The sequence below is a fragment of the Cottoperca gobio genome, chromosome 6 (genome assembly GCF_900634415.1).
Source record: "Cottoperca gobio chromosome 6, fCotGob3.1, whole genome shotgun sequence".
Classification (NCBI taxonomy): domain Eukaryota; kingdom Metazoa; phylum Chordata; class Actinopteri; order Perciformes; family Bovichtidae; genus Cottoperca; species Cottoperca gobio.
In genome coordinates, this window is record NC_041360.1 from 12,231,117 (window position 1) to 12,255,949 (window position 24,833).

Here is a 24,833-nt window from a genome sequence, read left to right on the forward strand (position 1 = left end):
ACTGACAGTTCCGCTCTGTCCAGTCTTGTAATACCACTTGTTCCTCTAGAGGCGATAGTGAGTCACTGTAGCTCCAGTCTGCTCTCAGTACAGAGGGAGAAGAAGTATAGCTGCCTGACTCACTTGTAAATATTACAGCCATGTTCGTGTCTGTTGTATAGTTTGTCTATTGGATTACATTCAAAGTGGCAGAAACAAGAAAACGACCCAAACCCTCGCCTCGTCCTCACAGCTGCCAGGAGGCTGTTTCGCCGAGTGTAATAGCTGTTGGCAGCCCCACGAAACGTTTCAGTTAGCAGTTAGCTCGAGTTCAGCCACAGCAATGGGGAACTGCAAACTCCCTGTTGTTGCTGTTACACAGGTCCAGCAGTCCGCTGTGACTGCCGGCGGTGGGGCTTGTTCTGGCTGAGCTCAATTCTCTTTGGATGCTGACTGGGGCTCCGCCTGACGGAGGCGGCTGCCGAGTCCCGGCTCTGCCGACCTCTCTCCTCCTCCAGCGGGATGCTTTCCTGGATGCGCCGCAACCGGGAAGACGAGACGAATATGTGGGTCGTTTTCTAGTTGCCACTTTGGATTTAGTCCAATAAACAAACTAACGTAACGTTACACGGACTACAGCCCTGGATAATAGTGCCCCAGTAAACAAGAGAAGATTATAAGACAGCAGTGTTTCTTTGACTCAGTATTCTTGCCTACTGACTGAATGACTGACAGGCATTACAGAGGAGTAAAACAATACACAATACAAGGAATAAAATCAAATACAATAAATATGCTAAGTACTCCTACTACTACAACTAAAATATGAACATTAGAGATTATATGTTTATAGGTGAAATACTGCCCCCTATTTCTTTGGAACAGGTGGCTCAGAATTACACATTGAACCTTTAAGCAGCATGCCTTGCTCTTTAGTTGTTTTGCTTTGAAAAAAGACAGCTTCTCAGGTGTTTTTCTCTTTGCCACAAGTCAGTGAAAAACAGGACTAAATTATTTATGTTTATAACACAAATGTATGAAGTTACATTCATTTTAGCAATTTGTCCAATAGAAATACTGAGTCAATGTTCTTTGAAAAGAGCATTTGTTGTCTTATCGAACTCTGTCGCTATATGAGCCAGTTTTGGCCCTTTGAACTGAAGAGATAGTGATATGCTCTGCCTCTTGGTTCGACCTCATGCATACCTTTAATGTCACCACACCTGACATATTATTATGTAAGAAGGAAAGATGTATTGTACTGCAATATAATAACATAACCTATACATAAGCTAATCAAAAATATACAGTTTATGTGCTTATTTAATGATGGTACCTTTTGAAATGTATTACATTTGTTGTTTCTTTAAATGGCTTACGTGACATTTGCCTGGCTTTATACCTTTAAAGCTATTCCTTCCAGTTTTCCAATTTATTTCGAACTTGAGACCAGGCTAGCTGGACATTATACAAACTAACAGCTCAAAGTACCAAGTAATTGTCTGTATGTCTTATTATGGCCTGATGGTGTTGCCCAGTAGCTTTCTTACTCCAAGTGCACTTTTCTGGGCAGTATAGTGAATCATTCAAAACCACTGGCCAGCACTTTTATATCAGACTGCAGCTTTACTAACATTTGCAAAAAAAAGAAAAAGTGTCTGCTAAAACATCATTGATTTAATTGAATTACATTTGATTAATTTCCTCTCAATTTTAGCATTATTTTTGTTGCTACATCTGTAAGCCCTCTGTACGCAGCTATTTGAATGATTTGCCTTTGAAAAAAGTGTTGCTTTGTACTATTTTCAATGCGATACATCTGATTTTGTGGAAAACGTTTGACCCATTGAACTGCACATCGGACTTCAGGGAGCTTTTCAGCTTGAGCGCTCTTCTCAGTAATAAAAACTACAAAACTGAAAACAACCTTTTGGTCAAATGTTTTTTTTCTATGGTTTATATGTGTATGCCATTGCTGTAATGCAAGAAAGCGGTCCTCTTGGATTGATGAAGAACAATTTGGGCTGTTGCCCTGGCTTGATGTTAACCTTTTCACACCTAAGGCCAGTGTGTGTGTCTTTTTTGTGTGTTCGTCTGTGTGAATGGAGAATGAATGAAATCTTGCACAATATTGAGTCAGGGATACAGACAACACATAACTGAATAGTACAATATTTCACAGCTTCAGAAGATTTTTATTTTATACTGGAATGCAACTTTTATCAATCAACACTTTTTAGAACTTAGGGGGCGACCGTTCTACAGCTCGCTGCGCTCCATCTTTTCTTTGTGTTGTTGGATCTTCTCCGGGAGAGTCTGAGTCAGGAAGACAAACCGGTCCTTCTTCAGGTGCTGGCCAGTTACCTGCTTTAAATGAATTGACAAGTAGTCTTCTCCTGTTCCGTACTTTGGCCAGTGTACAAGGCCGTCCCCATTAGGAGACCTACACACACACACACACAGACACAGACACACACACACACACACACACACACACAGAGTTATGAAAACGCCTTATCTCCATGTGTATATTAACTTGTAATACAAATGAAATTCCTACCCTGTGCGACCAAAGTTGCCCCAGTAGGTCATCATGGTTCTGCTCAGCTGTTCCTCCTCTTCAGTGCATGCATCTAAAATAATGATAAGTTGGTAAATCACTTTGCACTGTAGGGAACCCCGAAGAAAACCCAGATCTCTGGTGGTCTATTAAAATAGTGTTTTTTATATTACACTTACTGGTTAAATTGACATGTGTAGTTGTGAAGCAGAGTCCAAATACTGTAAAGATTTCATCTCCATGGTCACTCTTAACAAAGCTAGGCCTGTTTGCCTGCAGGAATTTGGGAGCATACTTGTACTCATACAGGTATACAGCGGCACCTGCATCTAGTAGTAGAAGAATGGGCGTTACATATCTTGTTTATAAAAGTGTGTGACAGTAAATATTAAACAATGGTTCTAAAAAAAGATTTTTATGATCAAATACCTCTGTGAGCATTAACAGTCTTAATGGCAGGAATGGTGAACATTAAATCTCCAAACAACTCTGTGAACCCATCTCTATTTTTCACACGATCTTCACCGGTTCCAATATATTCATCTAACACAAATTCTGTATCTTCGAGCTGAAGAAAAAGAGCAACACATCTGTCAGTGACGTTTGAGCATGACGAGCAGAGTAATATTGTAATGTCCAGCACAGTCTGCCTTACGTTAGAGAAGAACATCATCAGCACGTTCTTGATATGCTCCCGATCCATACCCTCTGTCCAGTTTGCAGGAGCAAAAATCTAAGGGACAATTAACATTTCAGACACAAAGGCAAAACAAAATCACGTTTTCATGGGCTCATATGGAAATCGGTACGCTCTTCAGTCATAAATTTCAATGGCAATTTAGCATTTGCACTTACAGAACCAAGCATCCACCCCGCTTCATCATTATTAACGCCGGTCATGAAAGGTATAGTGAGAAGTTCATGTGTACGGAACAACTCATCCACAGGTTTTTTCAGGAAGTGTCCATCAACATTTACAGTGACTCTCAATGTTTGATCCTTGAGAGAATAAAATGTGTAAAAGAAAAAGTTGAGATAAAGACATAAATACATAAAAGTGAATATTTCATTGAAATCTTGCAGATGAGCTAATTTCCTACTAATCCCAGCAAATCAGTCTATATCAGTTTCACATACGATATCTTACCTGCCCCAAAGCCTCAATAGAGTTTATATCGAGAACTCTTATGCAATCAGCGATCTTCTCCGTACTTTCGAGGCTGCAGCCAGATATATTTGCTACTCTCTGAGGAGAGATATGTGGGAACCATCTCAACAATTTAGAAAAACAAATATGTTGTGCACTGAAAAATGTTTACACACAAAAACAAACAAACTGATAATTAACCTGCGCTACTGGTAGAGGATCATTTGTAAGGAGTATATCCATTGCAGCAGTGCCACTCTCAGCAATGGCATGGTGGAATAGGCCATCAGACAACGGTGAGAGAAGCTGTTGATTCAAGCAACAGAGAAAATGGAAGGTTCAGTGGAAAGTAGTAACTTTGCAGTGATATACCTGTGTTATACTTGCAAAAAATAAGTTTATTTAAAGTGCTTTATCTGCAGATTGATCCTTACCAGAAGACATACGCTCACTCCGCCAGCAGACTCCCCAAATATCGTAACTAAATCTGGGTTTCCTCCAAAATTGTGAATGTGCTGCTGGATCCACCTCAGAGCTTGTACCTGGTCCAACATGGCAAAGTTTCCTGACATGTGCTCATCTCCGGTGCTGGACAGAGCATACAATTATAGTCTACACCAACTGGTAAAAGAGATTCAGTTTCTAATTTTTGTTCACATGTGGATCAGATCAACAGTAGTATAATATAATCTTAGTGTGAAGGAAATGTTTATGAGCAGATTACTGGAAACCAAAGAAGTTGCAGGAGGCTTGATGTCTTACGCTGTATGTTTTTTGGAGCTTGGCCAATGAGAACAGCGCATGATTAATACAGTAGGATGGCAGAGATGTAGTCACAGTGTGCGCTACCATCTATTCTGAAGGTCCTGCTTTCTCTCTGGGTATTTATTTTACGCTGGATGAACTATACTAGATCTACCAAATACGGCCATTCTCTACCAACCTATACAGGTGGCATGACGCCATTGGACCATAAATATATGTTTATCTAAAGATGGATCACGTTGAGGGCTCCTCAGCTCACAGACAACACATTTCACAAGATAGAAGTATCACCTGCCGCTGATTTAAGTGCATCTAATCCTGATTACCAAGAGATAAAGCTACAATTCGTATCTACCAGCTGTCCCTAGAACAGTCAGTGCTGGAGCCTGTCTAGTGAGCTATGGGTGTGCCCTCACCTAAGAGATGAAAACAAGTTACCTGTATTTGACTTGAGGCCCATTGTGTAGTGTTGCCTAACATGAGAAGGATAGTCTAAAATCAGAATATGTGTAGAGACTAAGGTTTGAATATATGTATATACTAATATATATATTAGTTCAATAATTACTCATCACTTAGTACAGGGGTCGGGAACCTTTTTGGCTGGGAGAGCCATAAAAGCCAAATATTTTTAAATGTATTTCCTTGAGAGCCATATATTTAATAAAATCCGAGTACTAAAAGCGGTATCAGTGTTTCCCCTACCAATGTCTGTGCCCCCCCCCCCCCCCCAACGGAACCCTGCGCCCCCTCTGATTTTTATTTATTTAATAATCACAACTCACTTTTCACATTGAATAGGTGCTGTTTTATTAAACAAACTAAACGCTTATGTTATTTATCAAATGTATGTGCACGTTTCTGTGTCTACTGCACGGGTGTCAAACTCAAGGCCACAATTATATCCGGCCCGTGAGAAAATATAATTTTTCTATCATAACTGGCCCGCCGGTTTTGGGAATTAAATCAATGCATGGCACAACCACGGGAAAATACATATTTGAGGAAGTATCTAAATGTGTGAATGAAATGAAACTGCCCAGGGACAAACTGACGGGACTGACGACAGACGGAGCCTGAGATGTGATGAAAAGAGCGGATTAGTGCAGGATGCGAGAGAATATGCAGCGGGAGAACTGTGCGGGAGAACTGTGCAGGTGAGCTGACGGTGTATCACCGCATCACACACCAGGAAGCGCTGTGTTGTAAAGCTCTGGAGATGGAACATGTAACAAGCACCGTAACACAGACGGGAAACTTTATAAGAGTCAATGTAAGTCTTTTCATGAGGAGATACATTCTGAACATGGCGGTGCGATGGCTGAGTCGAGGGAAAGTGCTGAATAGATTTTTCGAGTTGAGTGAGGAAATCTGGCCGTTTTTGGAAGCAAAGGGAAACACACCGCAGATCTCTGGGACGATGTGAGCTGGACTGTTTGTGCGACATAACGAAGCATCTCACTGTTAAACCTGCAGATCACGGACATGTATGATGCAGTGACAGCTTTCCAAGCTGAGCTGCCTGTGGGAGACTCGGATGCAGCAAGGAAACTTTGGTCACTACGTGTTTCCAAACACTGACAAACATCCCCACCGCTGTGTTTCCTGTGTTGCGCATGAACTGCTCAGCAATCCGTTTGCAGTTGACGTGGAAACAGCACATGTGCACATCCAAATGAAGCTGATTGACTTCCAGTGTAACGACACACTAAAGGCAAAGTGTGACTCTGTGGGCGCTGCAGTTTCCAAGCTTCACCCCTGAAACGATGCCTTATTGTTGGCCCTCTCTGTGATTGAGTTTGACACCCCTGGTCTATTGCTTGCTTTGCGCAATTTCTCCTCAGCTGTTTCGCAAAGGGCAGGGCTCCGCTCCCTACACACACACACACACGCACACACACACACACACACACACACACACACACACACACACACACACACACACATACACACATACACACACACTAACATGTGCACACACAGTTACAGTCAGAGACTGAGTGGAGGAAAGGAGAGGGGAGAACTAAAACAAAATCTGCTGCTAAATGTTTTACTTTAAAATGACACAGTATAATTATTTATTACTTGTTAAAATGTCAGCTCAAAATTGTCTGCGAGCCATATCGCGTCATCAAAAGAGCCATAGGTTCCCGACCCCTGACTTAGTATGTATATTCTAACTGTGCTTAGTGATGTTATTTGTTTTACCTGAGGAAGCCCAGAAGTCCCAACCGGTACTGGATCAGAACCACGACCATATCTTGGTAAGCAGCCAGAGCGGAGCCATCATTCATAGAAGCTGACCCTATAGCAAACCCTCCACCATGGATCCAGACCATGACCTGATAAGGTAATAAAAGACCTTGATCTTTTCCACAAATCATAAAGCACAATCTTTTTTTTTAACCTGAGCTCATAACAATCTCAATCAAACTACATCAAACATCAAACAAAGACTTTAATCTGACTTCAAAATAAAACCGATGGTGACAAAAACAAAAAAGGACATCAATCCAATTGCATTGATGTCATATTGGCATTATGGATTCTTCAAAAAGCAATCAAAGTTATCCAAATCTGAAGTAACCGAGTAACTTACTGGGAGCTTGGCATTGTGAGCTCTGTTGGCAGGTGTGTAAACGTTGAGGTAAAGGCAGTCCTCTGAAATGTCCGGCAAGTCTACCATCATACCAAGTTTATCAAACAGATCTATAGAAACCTGTTTATGTTGAACACACCTGAAAAAAATGTTTTTGTTTTTGCAGAGATTATTGGATATCATTTCAAAGTATCGTATGCAACAACTGCAGCCCATGGAGGCCTTACATGGATGGCTGCTGGGAGGCGTCTCTCACTCCTTCCCATCCCTCTACAGGCTGGGGTGCAGCCAGTCTCAGAGCAGGGCCCACGGGTGGCTTTGCAAATGGGACACCCAGGAAGGCATGGACCCCAGTCTCCTTCCCCTTTACACTCACATACTGACCTCTCAGGCCCCCGAGCTTTGTGTGGACTTCAGGTGCTGTTAGGATAATAGGACTGAATCAGAATCTCAATGTAACGCAATTTATCAATTTCCCAGGAAGAAATATGTGTTATAGCAATATAGTAACAAATATAATTTCTCTATGTAGGTGACATCTGGTTTTTGGCTGGTTCTAGCTTATGTTGCAACTGACAAGTGTTGGATAACACCACAACATTCCACTTAGACATACTTAGACACAACATAAGCCAGTTTTATTTGTTACTGTGTATCCGCCCTCCTGGTCCGTACTCTGAATTTCTATCTGAATTCTCAGAATTTTTATCAAATTTAGTCCTTAAAACAGATAAAGTAATTATTGTAGGTGACTTTAATATTCATGTGGATGTTGATAGTGACAGCCTTAATAATGCATTTATCTCAATATTAGATTCAATTGGGTTCAGTCAAAATGTACATGAACCAACTCACTGTTTAAACCACACTCTGGACCTTGTTCTGGGATATGGTGTTGAAATTGAAAGTTTATCAGTGTGTCCACATAATCCTCTTTTATCAGACCATTTTTTAATAACTTTTGAAGTCCTGTTACTGGACTACAAGCCAGTAGGCAAAATATCCTACGCTCGATGTTTATCTGAAAGTGCTGTGACTAAATTTAAGGAAGTGATTCCATCAGCACTTGATTCAATACCAGGACTCAATATCAATATAACAGAGGACTCCAATGCTAACTTTAGTCCCTCCCAAATTAATCATCTTGTTGATAGCGCTGCAGCCTCACTGCGAATAACACTCGACTCTGTCGCTCCTCTTAAGAAGAAGATCATAAAACAGAAAAAGAAAGCTCCATGGCTTAATTTACAAATCCGCAAACTAAAACAAAAGTCGAGAAATCTTGAAAGTAAATGGCGTTCCACTAAATTGGAAGAATCTCGTTTAGTCTGGTTAGATCATCTTAAAACGTATAAGAAGGCTCTCCGTAATGCCAGAGCAGCTTATTACTCTTCCTTAATAGAAGAAAATAAGAACAACCCCAGGTTTCTTTTCAGCACTGTAGCCAGGCTGACAGAGAGCCACAGCTCTACAGAGCCTTCTGTTCATATATCTCTCAGTAGTGACGACTTTATGAGTTTCTTTAACGATAAAATTATAATTATTAGAGACAAAATTAATCTCCTCCTGACCTCAATTGGTAATGACTTAACTTCAACTGTTGGAATTTTAAAAACATCTGTAACTCCTGAAATATATCTAGACTGTTTTACTCCAATCAACCTTAACCAACTAACTTCAACAATCTCATCGTCTAAACCATCAACCTGTCTTTTAGACCCGATTCCAACTAAACTGTTTAAAGAAGTTTTACCCTTAATTAACACTTCGTTATTAAATATGATCAACCTGTCTCTATTATCTGGCTACGTACCAAAATCCTTTAAAGTAGCTGTAATAAAACCACTTCTTAAAAAGCCTGGTCTTGATCCAGAGGTTTTAGCCAACTATAGGCCGATATCTAACCTTCCCTTTCTCGCTAAAATCCTTGAGAAAGCAGTCGCAAAACAGTTGTGTGACTTTTTACATAATAATAGTTTATTTGAGGTTTTTCAATCTGGATTTAGAGTTCATCATAGCACAGAGACGGCACTGGTGAAAGTTACCAATGACCTTCTATTGGCTTCAGACAAAGGACTCGTCTCTGTTCTTGTCTTGTTAGACCTCAGTGCTGCTTTCGACACTGTTGATCATGACATTCTACTACAGAGACTGGAACATTGTGTTGGCATAAAAGGAACCGCACTAAGCTGGTTCAAGTCCTATTTATCTGAGCGATCTCAATTTGTACTTGTTAACGATAAATCCTCCATGATAGCCAAAGTCAGTCTTGGAGTTCCGCAGGGTTCTGTACTTGGACCGATTCTATTCACCTTATATATGCTTCCTTTGGGCAATATTATAAGGAACCACTCTATAAACTTTCATTGTTATGCGGATGATACCCAATTATATCTATCAATTAAACCAGATGAAACCAATCAATTGGCTAAACTTCAAGCATGCCTTAAGGACATAAAAACTTGGATGTCTAGCAACTTTTTGATGTTAAACACAGACAAAACTGAAGTTATTATACTTGGCCCTAAACGCCTCCGAAACGCATTTTCTAATGACATAGAAGCTCTGGATGGCATTAACTTGGCCTCCAGCACCACTGTAAGGAATCTTGGCGTCATCTTTGATCAAGATCTGTCGTTTAACTCCCACATAAAACAAATCTCAAGGACTGCCTTCTTTCATCTACGTAACATTGCAAAAATAAGACACATCCTGTCTCAAAATGATGCAGAAAAACTAGTCCATGCATTTGTTACTTCAAGGCTGGATTACTGCAACTCATTGTTATCAGGTTGTCCAAAAAAGTCGGTTAAGACTCTTCAGTTGATCCAAAATGCAGCGGCACGTGTATTGACTAGAACTAGGAAACGGGATCATATTACTCCTGTATTAGCTGCTCTGCACTGGCTCCCGGTAAAATACAGAATAGAATTCAAAATCCTTCTCCTGACTTACAAATCAATTAAAGGTCAGGCTCCAGCATATCTTAAAGATCTCATAGTACCTTATAAACCAACTAGAGCATTACGCTCCCAGACTGCAGGGTTACTTGTGGTTCCTAGAGTCTCTAAGAGTACAATGGGAGCCAGAGCCTTCAGCTATCAAGCTCCTCTCCAGTGGAACCAGCTTCCAGTTTGTGTTCGGGAGGCAGACACACTCTCCACATTTAAGAGTAGGCTAAAGACTTTCCTTTTTGATAAAGCTTATAGTTAGGGCTGGCTCAGGTTTGCCCTGGATCAGCCCCTAGTTATGCTGCTATAGGCTTAGACTGCCGGGGGACACCTCCCTGCTCTCTTCCTTCTCTCCCTCTCTCTTCTTCTCCCTCTCTTCTTCTCCCTCTATCTGTATGCATTTATGTAAATGTATGTTACTAACTCACCATCCGGGGTATCATCCCCGGAGTGTCTGTCTCTCATGTGGCAGGTTGCCACTGATAAAGTTTACGTCAGGATCATGAATCGTGACAGCGCCTGCTGACCTGGTCCTGCTGGACACCGGGAAGCCTTATTGACATTTTCCTGGATTCATCCAAACTTTCTATTTCTTTTTTTTTTTTCCAACACAACATAATTTCTGTCAAATGTTGTATTTGTACTATGTTGTTTATCCTGTACACACGACATCTATTGCACGTCTGTCCGTCCTGGGAGAGGGATCTCTCCTCAGTTGCTCTCTCTGAGGTTTCTTCCATTTTTCCCCCTTTAATTTTGGGTTTCTTTTAGGAAGTTTTTCCTTGTGCGATGCGAGGGTCTAAGGACAGAGGATGTCGTAACCTGTACAGTCTGTAAAGCACACTGAGACAAATGTATAATTTGTGATATTGGGCTATACAAATAAATTTGATTTTGATTTTTTTTTTGACTTAGACTGGGAATAAATCTACAACTATTAATGTCATTTATCAAGAAAAAACGCCACACATGTGCTGGTTACATCTTCCCAAGTGAGAGTTCGTCTTCTCTGTTTTATGTTGGAAATTAAATATCTTAAGGTTTCGGACTGTTGGTCAGACAAAACAAGCAATTTGAAGATGTCACCTTAGACTCTGAGACAGTTTAATTTCCAATTATTTGTTTTACTATTGGAACTGGATTCTTATATAATTAATGATTAATCAAAACAATTAGTGACAGATTAATTATTGATTTTGTATTAAATACATTATTGATGCAGACCCTTTAGTGGATGAGATCAACTGTAGTGGAAAACACACCGATTCAACCATTTATTCAAACTGCACTGTGCTGGTCAGGATATAAAGCTTCACAATGGTTCAACTTTGGCCCACTGAAAAGAATTTCCCAAGACAAAGCAGTGCTGGGTGTTTACTTAAAAACAGGTTGCTCGCCTAATTCAATCAAGTTGCGTTCATCTCATCTCTACAATTAACCTGGTGAGTAAAATGTCATTAAAATAGAAATGATGGCTATTAAATACAATATATAGATTTCTCTTTTAAGAAGAGGATGTATGACATTGCTCTAATCCTGGCAGCTTTACATTCTCAAATTCTTCTTATCATCTAATCTTATGCATCAGCATGAGGCCAGCAAAATAAATTAATAACTATAGACTGAACTCTCAACCTGCTTTGCTCTTTGTGTTTCACCTTTAGACAGTCAGCATCGCCAGTATTTTGGTAAAAGATTAACTCGATTGAGATGCAATAAAATGCAAAACAGGTAACATCAGATCAACAACAGATTCAGTCCTATGAGAAATAGAAATGTAAAAAAGTTATACTACACCTTAATTTGGAGTCAGATGCAATAGATGCATACAAAGTGTTGCTGTCGATGTTATTGTGAAAATAAATGAGTTTTCTCTTATACTTACCATGTGGGTCTGCAGCAACATGGAAAAATAACAAAGACATTAGAAAGAAGAACGTTTGTTTTACACGGAACTTCATGTTGATCGTCTCGAGCGTAGATTGCGAAACACTGCTGGGTTCTGAAGGGAGGACGTGCAAAGTAAAAATGACACCTCCCACGATGCTTTCTTAGCCTATAACGTGCAAGCGTGACTGCGTCGGTCACTTACACCAACAGAAGGCTTTCTGGCCTACTGTTAAACTGGCCAACAGAGCTCAAAGCATTTTCGCGTAAACTATCTCTCTCATCTGTCTTTTTGAGAAGCTACGATACTGGACTTGTCTGTCCATATTTTTAGGCTAAATATGCATCTACTGTATCACTAGCTTGCAAAATGGTTTTACTGTAGCCTACAATAATGTCATTTGCACAACAGGACAGCATCTCCCATGAGCCACAGAGGGCACTGTCCCTGGCGAATGGGGACTGTAGTTGCGCCAAAGTTCCTGACCAGAGGAACCAGATAAACATGATTGGTGTCATTTTCAAATCCAAAATATGTCTTTACTGGCAGAGAACTTTAAGGAAGGATTAAATAACGTGGACGATCAATATGGTCATGATGTGTGTTTATTCAGTAATGATAAGTTTGAGTAGCCTACTGTGTTAAGAGGCCCAAGCTCAAAAAGTGAAAAGTTAAACAATTTGAAGACGCAGTTGAAAGTTGGGTCTGTCAGATTTTCGCTGAATGTACCTACATCTTCTCATTGACGTAAGTTTAGCTGCCCTTTTGTTGTTATGCTCTAATAAACAGGCAAAAACAGATAATCAGTTTGATTGTCATTTAATTTATTCCTTGAACAATATACATTTGAATCACCTCTGATCACAGTCCCAAAAGCTTACATTTCTGAAACAAATTTTTCAAGTAAAAATACATTAAATATTTGTCTGTTACAATCATATACAACATATGTTCTGTATAATGTAATATACAAAAGAATACCTTCCACATCCATTGCACGAGGTGGGCCAGTGGCGCAATGGATAACGCGTCTGACTACGGATCAGAAGATTCTAGGTTCGACTCCTGGCTGGCTCGTTAATTTTCCATCCATCCCTATTTTACAAGTGGACGTGAAACAAGCGATGTAAATAACTCTCGACTATTAATTGTGGACTACTTATAAATCCTGGACTGTCTGCCCAGTTTATAACCGCGGACAACTGTTTGAATCAGAGGCTAGGTTTAAAACTGAACGATATTTTGTTGCCATATTGACGATTTCTTCTTTATTAGTAACCCTAAATAATACAACTACCACTTTCAGATAGAGTACAAGTATGCCTCTTCAGTTATGATACAGTATAACCTAACATCGTCCAGAAATGAAAAAAAACCAGCACGATTTCAGTCGAAGCCCTTCTTAAGTTATTTTATATGAAACACTTAACGTTAACTATCTAACGGTAAAAAGCTTAAACCAACTCTAAGCCACATGTTCCTCCTGTTAAAAATGAACGGATAAGTAACATCACATCAGTTCATGTTAAATGTTAGGGTGAGTTTGCTGTGCTTCTACTCTGGCGGCTAGCGGCGGCAGGCTGCTTTCTGGGTTCCCCTGACTGAGTGAGGAACAAACGAAGGCAAGGGCTCATCTCTCGCGAGGAACGACGCCGTTATCGGAATCTCTACAAACAACACGAGAATTCATCATTCACACGGTAATATAACCCAATCTTACACGGTACATGTGTTGTGTGCCAGCAAGAAGCTGGTTCAAAATCATATTTAATTGATATTTCTTCAAACAGTTTATGATTCTTGTATTACATTTTGGCGGCCTTTAGGCCTAACTAGCAAGCTAACCACCACGCTAGCTTAGACTCCGACTCATTTGCACGGCTTCGGGTTTAACGTTAGCACGCAAGCTTGTAAATCCGATTTTGTAGTTGTGCTAACTTAGCTAACATTAGCTACTATGTGTTTCTGCCCAGGCTAGCTAGTTAGCCAGTGTTCATGCAAACATGGAACGTTTTGCCGAAATGCAGTAGGGATAACGTTAACTAGGATACAGTCAATGAAGTTATACACATGCCTAGCCAGCTCACACGTCAACTTTGACACTTTAGTTTGTTTTCATTTAACAAAAGTTCATATCGTCAGACCCCCGCCCAGTTAGCCGTTACATTGGTTAGCTAGCATGGAGTAATGTGAGCCAGCAATCTAAACATAGTTAACTTAGTCAGGCTAGCAAGACCTGATCAGTTCATGGTCATAGTTAGCCATCTAATGTTAAGAGAAGCAGGGTTATGCCAGCTGTACACTACCCCCCAAAACTACCAGGGCTAACTCAAGCTAATATCGTCTGTCAGATATTAAAATGCTTGCGGATTTTGCAGTTTCAAGTCAGTTGTTCTCGTTGACAATGGAATGCTTTTCAATATTAAAATGACATTGCCCTTATGTATTTATAGTGGATTGAAATGTGCTCATTAATGTAAAGAAGAAATAACCCAAAATAGGCGGGCATATCATGTCTCTGGATACCTCTCCTTCCTGTCTCTCTCACACTGTTACTCTCACTCGTGTCTGTCTCTTCTGAAGAGACATGTCCTTGTGCATGCTGTACAAATATACAATAGATGCATTCCAGTTTGAGTAAGAGTTTAAGTGATTGATAGTTAAAAAATACTCCTTCCATTTATTTCATAAATTGTAAGGTGCATTTATTTGTCATTGTAAGTGCAATATTTCCATGATTATTACTCATTAATAGAATACTAGCATGCAGTAATTGCAGTTACAGTTGTATTAGTAGTCTTTAAAATAAAAAAATAAAGTCATACTGGGTGTATATTATATGTGTGTATATCTTATGGTATATATCATCATCATTTAAAAATGCAAACGTTAACTCAGATTAGGGCTGTCCTATCTGATTTTCAATACACACCTGTTGAGGCCAAAATAATTCCCGATAACGATATTATCACGATATTTATAGAAAATTTGAAAATGAATAATACTATCATTCAAATTCATTTTAAAATTTGTTCATTGTGCGTTTTGTCGTTTGTGTGTGTGTGTGTGTGTGTTGTGGGAGGGAGACGAAGCAAAAACAAAGAACAGGGAAATTATAGGTAGATTACTAACCCAATATTATCATTGGTGTACTATTATTATGCTATCAATATATAATATTTTAAATATCACGGTTATCGTCAATAAATCTCAAAAATCATAGTAGACTTAAATACGTAGAATTACTTAAAAATAAATACTTTTTTGTTTAATACAAAGTTATATCATCATGTAATAATATTTGTGTAGTTGATAAATATGTGATTGTTAGATTATTGTGATACTTTTGCGGTTTCCAAGCTTATTCCTATAAGTTACTCTTTCCCTGTATCGTACAAACAAGTGAAGTGCAGTATATGGAACCTGACATTACTTCAGTTCTTTGACAAACTAATCAAATTTTAAGTGCATAGTCTCCAGTAATGCAGAGGCAGCAACAGACAGAGCTGAAATATATTATGCCTTTTTATAGTAGCATGTCAGTAAAGAAATACTTTGCTCTCTTGTTAACATAACCAAGTTTTTCCGTTTATCTTATTGCAGTTGTGAACAATGTCTGAACAAGAATTGGATGAAATTGTACAAATAACAGTAGAGGACTTTAACCAGGATGACAGAACAGGTAAGATTCTTGTGAAACAATTAAAAAACGTATTATTTTATTATATCATATTCTAATCAGTGGCTAGTAAATTGCTGGATATTTACATTCTCTGCCATTTTGACCAGATATGGTTATGTTCTATAGTGCAGCACTTTGATTGATGTTTAATCAGTAACACTTTTACTAATACTCCGTAACTCAAGTTAGCTTATTTTACGCTAAGTTTATGCTGTACCACTGTATTATTTAAAATCTGCATAATAAAGATTGTATATGCCTTTGGGACACTCAAGACTGTTGTCTTCCCATAGTGAAATCTATTAAAAGTGCTGTCAACTGTTGTTTTGAGGGTGTCTTTATATTTGATTGATGCCAGACATCCTGGACAATCATGAAGACGATGAAGAAAAGCCTCAGAAGAAAAAGAGGAAATTAAGCAACAGCCAGGAGAATAACAACAATAACCAAGACATATCTTTTATTAAGGTACCAGCTATAATGGACACTGTCCAAAGCTCATTTGTTTTCATATATTTAAAATATGAGGAAAAGATCTTTGTTAAAAACAATTACACTTACGGCATCTTATTTTTTGTGTTTCCAGAACCTGTTGGTCTCCTTCACCGCATCAATCAGCCAGCGACTGGAGGGAATTGAATCAAAGTTATATTCTCTGGATGCTACATGCAAAGCCCTTGGACGCAAACTGGACAGCATGGTGCCATGTGCAAAGAGTCCTATCCAGGTTCCAATGGTTGCAGGGTCTCCTCAGGGGGCCACTCAAACTTGGAACAAAGTACGATGGTAAGATACAGGTGTTTGCCCAATAGCGCATTTTGCTTCAATCAAACATTGTTTCCATTCAGGATTTGAGTGCAGACAAATGGAGAAGTAGAAGTCATCTTTTATAATTTAGAGAAATTGTCATTTAAGTCATTTTACTAAGCTGTTTTGTGATTACAGGAGCCAGCAGAACCACATTAGCTAAACATATAAACTGCAGGCCTACATTTGCCAGTTTACCAATATGTTTTGATCTTCTCCCTCAGTGTTGTTCCACAAACAAATGTGATAGTGAGCAGTGAACATCCGAAGGGCACTTGCCAAGAAGATACCCCTCTGGAGAATCTGCTCAGCAAGTGAGTGGCTCACATTCACACAATATACCTAATGTGGACTGAGGTTAGAAATATGTAAATTCTTTCCAACATAGGGCCTCATGAACAATGTTGGGGTCGTTATTGGACAACATTAATAATTTTTACCTTACCCCAGTTTTCAGTCCAGGCAATTAAGAACTGTAAAGAATCTGAATTCCTCATACATGTTAGACTTACTGATTACAAACGTGTGCTTCTTTACAGCACGGTGACCAGGAAACGTCAGAACACAATCCTGGTAAAGGTGCCGGGCCCTGAGGAGAGTCAAGAAGAACAAGACAGCGGCTCAGATGCCAGTGACACTGTTTCTAATGGTGGCCATTCCAGTAATGCACAAAATGGCCAAAATGTCACGCTCATCACACTCAATTCAGAAGGTATGACTTCACACTGTTGATTTAGAAGCATAAACACACGTATGAGGAGCAGCAGTTGCTCATGAGGTAGAGGGGGGCTACCTTTAATCAGAAGGTTGGCGGTTCCATCCCCATTCGAAGTTTCCTTAATTAAACAAGACACTGAATACCAAGTTGTTCCCGATGGGGAGGCCAACGCCTTGCATAGCAGCTCTGCCTCCATCAGTGCATGAATGTGCGCTTTGTCCGGTAAGGTTGAAAGGGGCTATATACATGCAGTCCATTTAGCATGTATGTTATTACATTTGTCCCTTTTTTAGTCAGTGGATAGAAATGAACCTATTGGCTATATTGTTTAACTGGCAATTCATCTTTAACTGTGCCTCAATCATCACATGTTGGATCCTGCTTAAGGAGTTGATTCTGCACCTTCCATAACGTACTTTGAAGGAGCTGGATTGAACATCCGGCCAAGAACATTTTGACCTCATGAGCTACAGCTGCCCCAAATAAATGCTTTTGATTATTTTGTTAGGATTGGATTTATTTAACGTGGCTAACATGATTCTTTCAGATGGTGTCCATATGAAAAGCAAACTGCTGATGTGTCATGTTCACGTCCTGTGGTTCTGTCTCCGACTGCATTGATAAATGTGATTGGTTATTCGTGTTTTCCGTAGCTTTGCTTGGTGGTTCTTGCTGGGCCATGTTCATTTCTGTATGTGCAAACCTAAATCAAGTCCATATTGTTTGCTGTGACTGTTGGTTTGGTTATTTTCAGTGGACTTGGGAAGTTCTTGGCTCTATTTAAAGACAAACTATTAATTGCTTATTTGCAGCTGTGGGTTACCATGATAAAACTGTTAGTCAGCATTAGCTAGATGGTTTTGTCGGGTACAATGTGTCTCTTGCTTTGTTTGTTTGTTTGTGTGGTGGATTTAACAGCTAGCATACGCAGTGAGCAAACAGCCAAACCACATATTATGCTTATTATTATCTTTGATAATAACACAGTTTTGCCTGCTCTACTTCTCATTTACTGCCACATGGGTGTGCTATTGTATTACATGAATGATCTCAGTGTCTCTGTACTAGTGTAGTATATATCAACCTGTGAAGGGAAACTATGTAGAATTTACATACTGCCCAAGCTCCCAGTATTTTTAACGGGCTCCAGGTTTGCTGAAAGGGAGCTGTTTGAATAACTGTTCTTTCTCCTGTTTCCTAGATGATTACCCAGTGGGCACCTGGTTGGGAGACGAGAACAACCCAGAGATGCGAGTTCGTTGCCCAGTGTCTCCAGCTGACATGCTCCATATCACCACAAACTGCCGCACAGCGGAGAAAATGGCACTGACACTGTTAGACTACTTGTTCCATCGGGAGGTCCAAGCCATGTCAAACCTCTCTGGCCAAGGCAAACATGGCAAGAAGCAGCTGGACCCACTCATGATATATGGCATTCGCTGTGAGTCCTCCTTTGTTGACATCATACCCATCTAGTATTGTTCGTGGTGGTGTAGTGGTTAGACTTGCAAAGAGAACACTGGAAGGTCCCTGTAGTTAGTTCACTGTAAGTCACGCTGCATATGAGCTTCTGCTAAATGATGTGTGTACAGGATAAACAACATAGTACAAATACAACATTTGACAGAAATTATGTTGTGTTGAAAAAAAGAGAAAGTTTGGATGAATCCAGGAAAATGTCAAAAAGGCTTCCCGGTGTCCAGCAGGACCAGGGCAGCAGGCGCAGCCACGATTCATGATGCTGAGGTAAACTACATGAAAGACACAGAAAGACACAGAAACTCTGGGGATGATGCCCCGGATGCTGTGTTAGTAACATGCATTTACATAAATGCATACAGATAGAGAGGGAGAAGAAGAGAGGGAGGGGAGGAGAGAGGAAGAGAAGGAGGAGAACAGGGAGGTCCCCCGGCAGTCTAAGCCTATAGCAGCATAACTAGGGGCTGATCCAAGGCAAACCTGAGCCAGCCCTAACTATAAGCTTTATCAAAAAGGAAAGTCTTTAGCCTGATCTTAAATGTGGATAGTGTGTCTGCCTCCCTAACACAAACTGGAAGCTGGTTCCACTGGAGAGGAGCTTGATAGCTGAAGGCTCTGGCTCCCATTGTACTCTTAGAGACTCTAGGAACCACAAGTAACCCTGCAGTCTGGGAGCGTAATGCTCTAGTTGGTTTATAAGGTACTATGAGATCTTTAAGATATGCTGGAGCCTGACCATTAATTGCTTTGTAAGTCAGGAGAAGGATTTTGAATTCTATTCTGTATTTTACCGGGAGCCAGTGCAGAGCAGCTAATACAGGAGTAATATGATCCCGTTTCCTTGTCAATACATTTTGGATCAACTGAAGAGTCTTAAGCGACTTTTTGGGACAACCTGATAACAATGAGTTGCAGTAATCCAGCCTTGAAGTAACAAATGCATGGAATAGTTTTTCTGCATCATTTTGAGACAGGATGTGTCTTATCTTTGCAATGTTACGTAGATGAAAGAAGGCAGTCCTTGAGATTTGTTTTATGTGGGAGTTATGTGGAAGACAGATCCTAATCAAAGATAACGCCAAGATTCCTTAGGGTGGTGCTGGAGGCCAAATTAATGCCATCCAGAGCTTCTATGTCATTAGAAAATGTGTTTCAGAGGCGTTTAGGGTCAAGTATAATAACTTCAGTTTTGTCTGTGTTTAACATCAAAAAGGTTGCTAGACATCCAAGTTTTTATGTCCTTAAGGCATGCTTGAACTTTAGTTTAAGTTCACCACTGTTTATTTCATGGTTATTACATGCGTTCAGCATAGTTTAATTTATACTAATACATCTCACTCAGCAGAAGTTTAAATCCTTGCCCCCCTTATTGCAATAAATGAACTCTCTGAGACCTTCCCACATTTCATCTTCGTTCCATTACAAAGCAGCACCGAATTGAACACAGAAATAGACTGCACTCTGTATTCCCAAGGCGGGTTACAACAACATACATTCATCATTGCACACACGCATTAATGTGCAACACATTTTGTAACATACCACACTCTAAATGACAAGCACATGTCTGGTAGAAAGATCATAATGGAGTCACCATCATTCCAGTGAACTCTTTGATTCCTGATGAAGCAGAGTCAGGGCTATGATGGTAGACAGACGGATATTTATGAAAATCCTTTGGCTGTATATTATAATTATATGGTTCACAATGCAGTATGAAGCGGGGCTGTGTTAGCTTTAGCCTTTCCTTCAGAATGCAGCTTGTGCCCCCTGCAGGAGGTTTTTAGTAAATATCCCCCATGGCATACATAAAGGTATGCAGAGGCTGGAGTAGGGCCAGGTGACTTGGGTGACTCATTCTGCCTGCCAAAAAACAAGAGAAAAGGAATGAAGACGCAAGTGCCCTGCCTGTCTGTACAGGACCCATCAGTTATGAAAGGTACACTGCCATCCCACTATCCACAGCTACCCCTCAGCCTCCCTTCTGTCTCATTTTCTTCCCTCAGGCTGTAGCTTCTTTGTTAATTTATGTAGAAATGACCTGTCAAGCTGCTCACCCCCTTTAAACAGCTCATAACACTGAGGTAGACCGCCACTTAATGCAGCTGCATCCAGTCTCACCTCCTCATCTCCACTGAGGAAAGGATGAGGGACATTCACAGGCCTGTGTTAACACTGCTTGTCTGAGGATAAGTGGAGAAGAAGTAAATAGAATCGGTTGTTTCCTTCAGTTTTCACAACAGGTATCTTCCTGCAATCACTGTCAAATTTCGTACTGCTTCCAGTTCTCGATAAAACTCTGTTGGGTGTCTTCATGGAAAACTATTTCCTTACAAGCGTTGCACTTGGTGGATTTCTGTCATTAGTTACGGCAATTACGGTATTACGCTGATGTGGTGGCGCTGTATCGCAATCCGCGCATTGAACCGGGAAAGGTACCGAAAAATACCCCCACGAAAAAGTGTTTCAGAGTTGATTACTTAAAATACAGTTATTTTTTTATTTAAGTTTTAAATGCTTCAAAAACAATAGGAACTTTTGTCTATATCTATATTAATGCAGCGGTCTGTTGCTTTCTTTTGCTGTGACAATAGTATTAAATCTCCAATTTCTGCGTCCCTCATGTATTTTGCAAGACTGTATGTAGGCTATTGGCCTGTATGCTGCCATTGTTAAGAGTTTAGGTTTAAGTGTCCCAACAAACCTACTACATACATGTTTTTATGTCAAGATCCAACCTCAGATTTGAAAACGACTATAAAATATGCAGCTGACATTGTCAGCCTGTGATATTCTTGCTAGTGAATTATCCTGGCTGCTATGACTTGTGCTGTTGTTACCTTGGGAAATGTGGAAATATACAGTACTCGCTTGCTTATTTGCTTGTTTCCTCCACTAAAGCTCAAAGCAGACTATTTAGTTTCCTGCTCTGCTGAAACAGAAAGGAGGCCAATGAATGAAGAGAGCATTTCCGGAGCAAAAGAACATATCAAAACACAGGGGAAAAAGTGCTGCGGGAAAGATCAGTTTTAAGAAATGATGGACCAAATTCAAGCCAACACTATTGTATTATCTATATAGTATGGGATGAAGGTTGATCTCTCTTTGTCCCCACAGGCCACTTGTTCCACAAATTTGGCATCACAGAGTCAGACTGGTACCGCATCAAGCAAAGCATTGACTCGAAGTGTCGCACCGCCTGGAGACGCAAGCAGCGTGGCCAGAGTCTGGCCGTCAAGAGCTTCTCAAAACGCACACCTCGCAGTTCAGCCTCAGGTAAAGTACAGATAATTATCAGGGGGCTGTAAAGCATGTGTAACTTTCTGTACATCATGACAATTGCACATGCTGCCTAGGATGTTGTCTCGTTTTGTGTGTGTGTAGTTGTTTATATGTAGACACGTTGCTGAACTCAATACAGAAATACACAAAAGCAACTTCATATTCACACCCCAAGTACCCATTCTTTGTTAACGTTACTGCATTAATACGCATACTAAGGACAACTGATTTTCTTTAAACTAATGAATATGCTTTAAGATTCAGATGTTTTAAAAATACAACCTATATGTTGTTTGTCAGCCAGATAGAAAGAGAGAGTGACACAATCAAAGGGAGAGAACAGCAACCTTTTCAGCGAGACAAAGAAAAGTAGCATTAAAATTTAAAATATCGTTCTCAAATCCAAGACAACCTCCCTTTTTTGATGGTACTTTCCAAAACATTAAAATGTGGTTATTTACTATATATCACTCTTTATTCAGACATATCTGAACGGAACAAGCCAGCATAAGCCAGGAAAGTATGGCAAATCTCAAAACACAAAAATTAAGTAAACTACTATGACAAATAAACATGTATATGACTGGAGTGAATTCCAACAAGTTAACCACTAGATCACATAAAAAACAATCCCATTTAAATACATTAGTCCACCTAGAGGCTTACCCTTAGCATTACACTGGTTCAAATAGATTTGGTGCAAATGTTTTGTTGGTCAATTTTGGCATGATCAGTGAATTACACAGCTACATAACTTAAATATGCCCGTTTCTCATTTATTGGCTGTTTTTGCACCATAAGACTAGGGATGTCACAATACCAGAAATGTTATAGTTGATACCAATACCAGTGAAATTCCATGATTCTCAGTATCAATTTGATACCACGGTGTAAAAAACCCCCAAAAAACAAACAATCCTATGTACTTCAACATGCATTCTATTATTATGTTTGCATACTGTTCTTTGTTTGGAAGTTAAACAAGTCATAATTACGTTTCTAATATCTATTTGATGTTGCTGTGAAAACATCTCCCTAAACATTTCTCGTCAAAAAATACATTTTACACGACTACATTGAACACATCATGATAATGTTAGAATTTACCTTCGCCTAATACTAATTTTTAATGAATAGGGAGTGAATGCACCACAATGCTCCTCTATGAAACCTCCATTTACTGCCTACAGATACTGCTAACTGCTAACGTTAACTAGCTCTCATCCTGCCGATTTCAACACGGATTTGTTGTTCACAATCGAACATATCGGGGGAAAAAATGTGCGTCCCGTCGATAGTAAGTTTACTGCGTCCTAAACATATTTCCTATCGTCTCTGGGTCGCTGTTAGTCTCGAGCTCTGACGGTACGACCTTCAGAACCTGCTGCACTGTATAAAAACGAGTACCGTCCATTTCTTTTATTTTTGGCATCGACTTAGTAACGAAGCATCCGTTGTTGTGACGTCCCTACAATAGACAAATGATTCCCCTTTTATCTCAGGGCCTGTTTTATTACTATTTATGCAGGAAAATTAGTGTAATATGTCAACAAAGTACACAGTAAACTCAATTCAGGTCTTATTTCATCAGTTTTACAAAAACAATTTTAAGACCCGAACCCAAATGCAGATACTGTGTGTATTGCTGCAGATGGTTGTAATCTGCACACAATGCCTGCTGTCCTTCCCTCCCTGTGAGCCATCACCTCTCACCTCTGACCAGTGAAAAATAAGACTGCAGGGGAAACCCAAATATCCTGTGAGCACACACTAGGGGTGGTTTGTCAGGCCCTTCCTTTTCAGTCCACACACACCCCAGAGTGTACAACACAAATACTAGTTCAGATGGTGCATGCACAAACATGCAAAGACACACACCAAACAATCATTCCTTCCTTAATCAGATTATATGTTAATGGACCGGGGAGAGGTAATTCTCCTCCTTCTAAAACCATTATTTATCAGTGAACCAGCAAGAAAGAGCTCAGACCAAAACTAGTTTTCACAAGCCACCTGGCTCTTGCTTCCTCATCTGGCAAACAAAAGTACTGAGGATTATTTACATAATACAGTACATAGCAGTAATGATGAAAGATGGGAGGCAGCCTTTCTTTTCAAAGCAGCATAACACAGAACAGAATTTATGAGGTGTATGTGGAGTGCTGTATGTTGTATATCATTTAAAGCTAGATTATTTTTATGTCCTGCTTAAAAAGGTAGCCAGACTGCCTTTCTTATTTTAGAAATAACCTAAAATACTTTCAGTCTTCACTTCTCCAAAATGGTATTTTAATTGCCGCACATTTTGACATATCACAAGAGAAGGTGTGATTTAGTTTATTTTGTGGCCTTTGATGCCGGTTACACTGTCACTGAGCGCTCTGCTGTCTTTGATTGCTGAAATGGTGTCTTGAGGTCTTTTGGTTGTTTTGGAGCTGCGATGGGTGATGCGACGGGTCCATGCTGGCGTTTCAGACTGCTGGTGTGATAGCGGGTGTTTAGACTCAAGCCTCGTTTGTATTTGGCTGCTAGACAATGAGTGTGTTTGGATGGCTAGCTGGAGGGTCCTTGTTGTGTATTTAGGCGTTTGATGAAGTATAAACACGGCATCATCCAGCAGATGGCCTGGGAATTATCCAGGGTTTTTCTTTTTTTACAAGAGGTTGCTAAGGTCCCTTGCATGATGTGTGGGTGTGTGTCGGTTTCTGTGTCTGTGTCTTAGAGACCTCAACCTTTATTTCTTATGTGTGCTGGAAACATTTGCACTGTATTTCTGACCAACATCCGCTGTACACATAACCATACTGTTTGTTCTCCTAACCAGAGGGAGGCATTGCAGACGAAACGGGCCAGATTGAGACTGCCACCCAGCAGACCTTGCACTACACACTGGCCAATCAACAAGTCCAGTTCCACCGTATTGGCGAGGATGGACAAGTTCAGGTGGTGAGTGTCCGGCATTCAATCCCTCAATCT

At 40.0% G+C, this 24,833-nt stretch overlaps 2 protein-coding genes and 1 non-coding gene across 4 annotated transcripts in view; 2 read left to right on the top strand and 1 right to left on the bottom strand.

The window, feature by feature from the left end:
• Positions 1-2,153: 2,153 nt before the first annotated feature.
• On the bottom strand, positions 2,154-12,077 carry LOC115009827 (pyrethroid hydrolase Ces2e-like). Its single transcript, XM_029434087.1, has 13 exons — positions 11,887-12,077; positions 7,278-7,470; positions 7,051-7,189; positions 6,660-6,793; positions 4,121-4,274; positions 3,888-3,992; positions 3,687-3,785; positions 3,395-3,538; positions 3,195-3,272; positions 2,969-3,107; positions 2,719-2,868; positions 2,540-2,612; positions 2,154-2,422 (listed from the first exon to the last, which is right to left on the bottom strand). Exons 1-13 carry the CDS (start codon positions 11,960-11,962, stop codon positions 2,239-2,241), a joined length of 1,668 nt encoding a protein of 555 aa, XP_029289947.1. The 5' UTR covers positions 11,963-12,077; the 3' UTR covers positions 2,154-2,238.
• An 816-nt stretch (positions 12,078-12,893) lies between these two features.
• Positions 12,894-12,966, top strand: trnar-acg (transfer RNA arginine (anticodon ACG)). The gene has a single exon. It is a non-coding gene; the product is annotated as a tRNA-Arg (tRNA).
• A 430-nt stretch (positions 12,967-13,396) lies between these two features.
• banp (BTG3 associated nuclear protein) overlaps positions 13,397-24,833 on the top strand; it is a 36,663-nt gene continuing 25,226 nt past the window's right edge. The window contains exons 1-9 of one of the 2 annotated variants that reach the window (XM_029434351.1): positions 13,397-13,589; positions 15,493-15,571; positions 15,930-16,039; positions 16,158-16,357; positions 16,603-16,692; positions 16,918-17,090; positions 18,298-18,537; positions 21,693-21,851; positions 24,682-24,803. In XM_029434351.1, the coding sequence (XP_029290211.1) occupies positions 15,502-15,571; positions 15,930-16,039; positions 16,158-16,357; positions 16,603-16,692; positions 16,918-17,090; positions 18,298-18,537; positions 21,693-21,851; positions 24,682-24,803 (1,164 nt within the window). In that variant the 5' untranslated portion in view covers positions 13,397-13,589; positions 15,493-15,501. Of the gene's footprint in view, positions 13,590-15,492; positions 15,572-15,902; positions 16,040-16,157; positions 16,358-16,602; positions 16,693-16,917; positions 17,091-18,297; positions 18,538-21,692; positions 21,852-24,681; positions 24,804-24,833 lie in introns of those variants that run through there. The other variant, XM_029434352.1, reaches the window with a different exon arrangement.

Bases quoted from the DNA above. Each gene is read 5' to 3' on its own strand.
- LOC115009827 (XM_029434087.1), bottom strand. From the start codon at position 11,962: ATGAAGTTCCGTGTAAAACAAACGTTCTTCTTTCTAATGTCTTTGTTA. The intron at 4,275-6,659 runs GTAAAACAAATA...TGCTCTGTCCAG, and splicing joins GGACTTCTGGGCTTCCTCAG to CACCGGAGATGAGCACATGT. The intron at 2,613-2,718 runs GTAAGTGTAATA...TCATTATTTTAG, and splicing joins TACACATGTCAATTTAACCA to ATGCATGCACTGAAGAGGAG.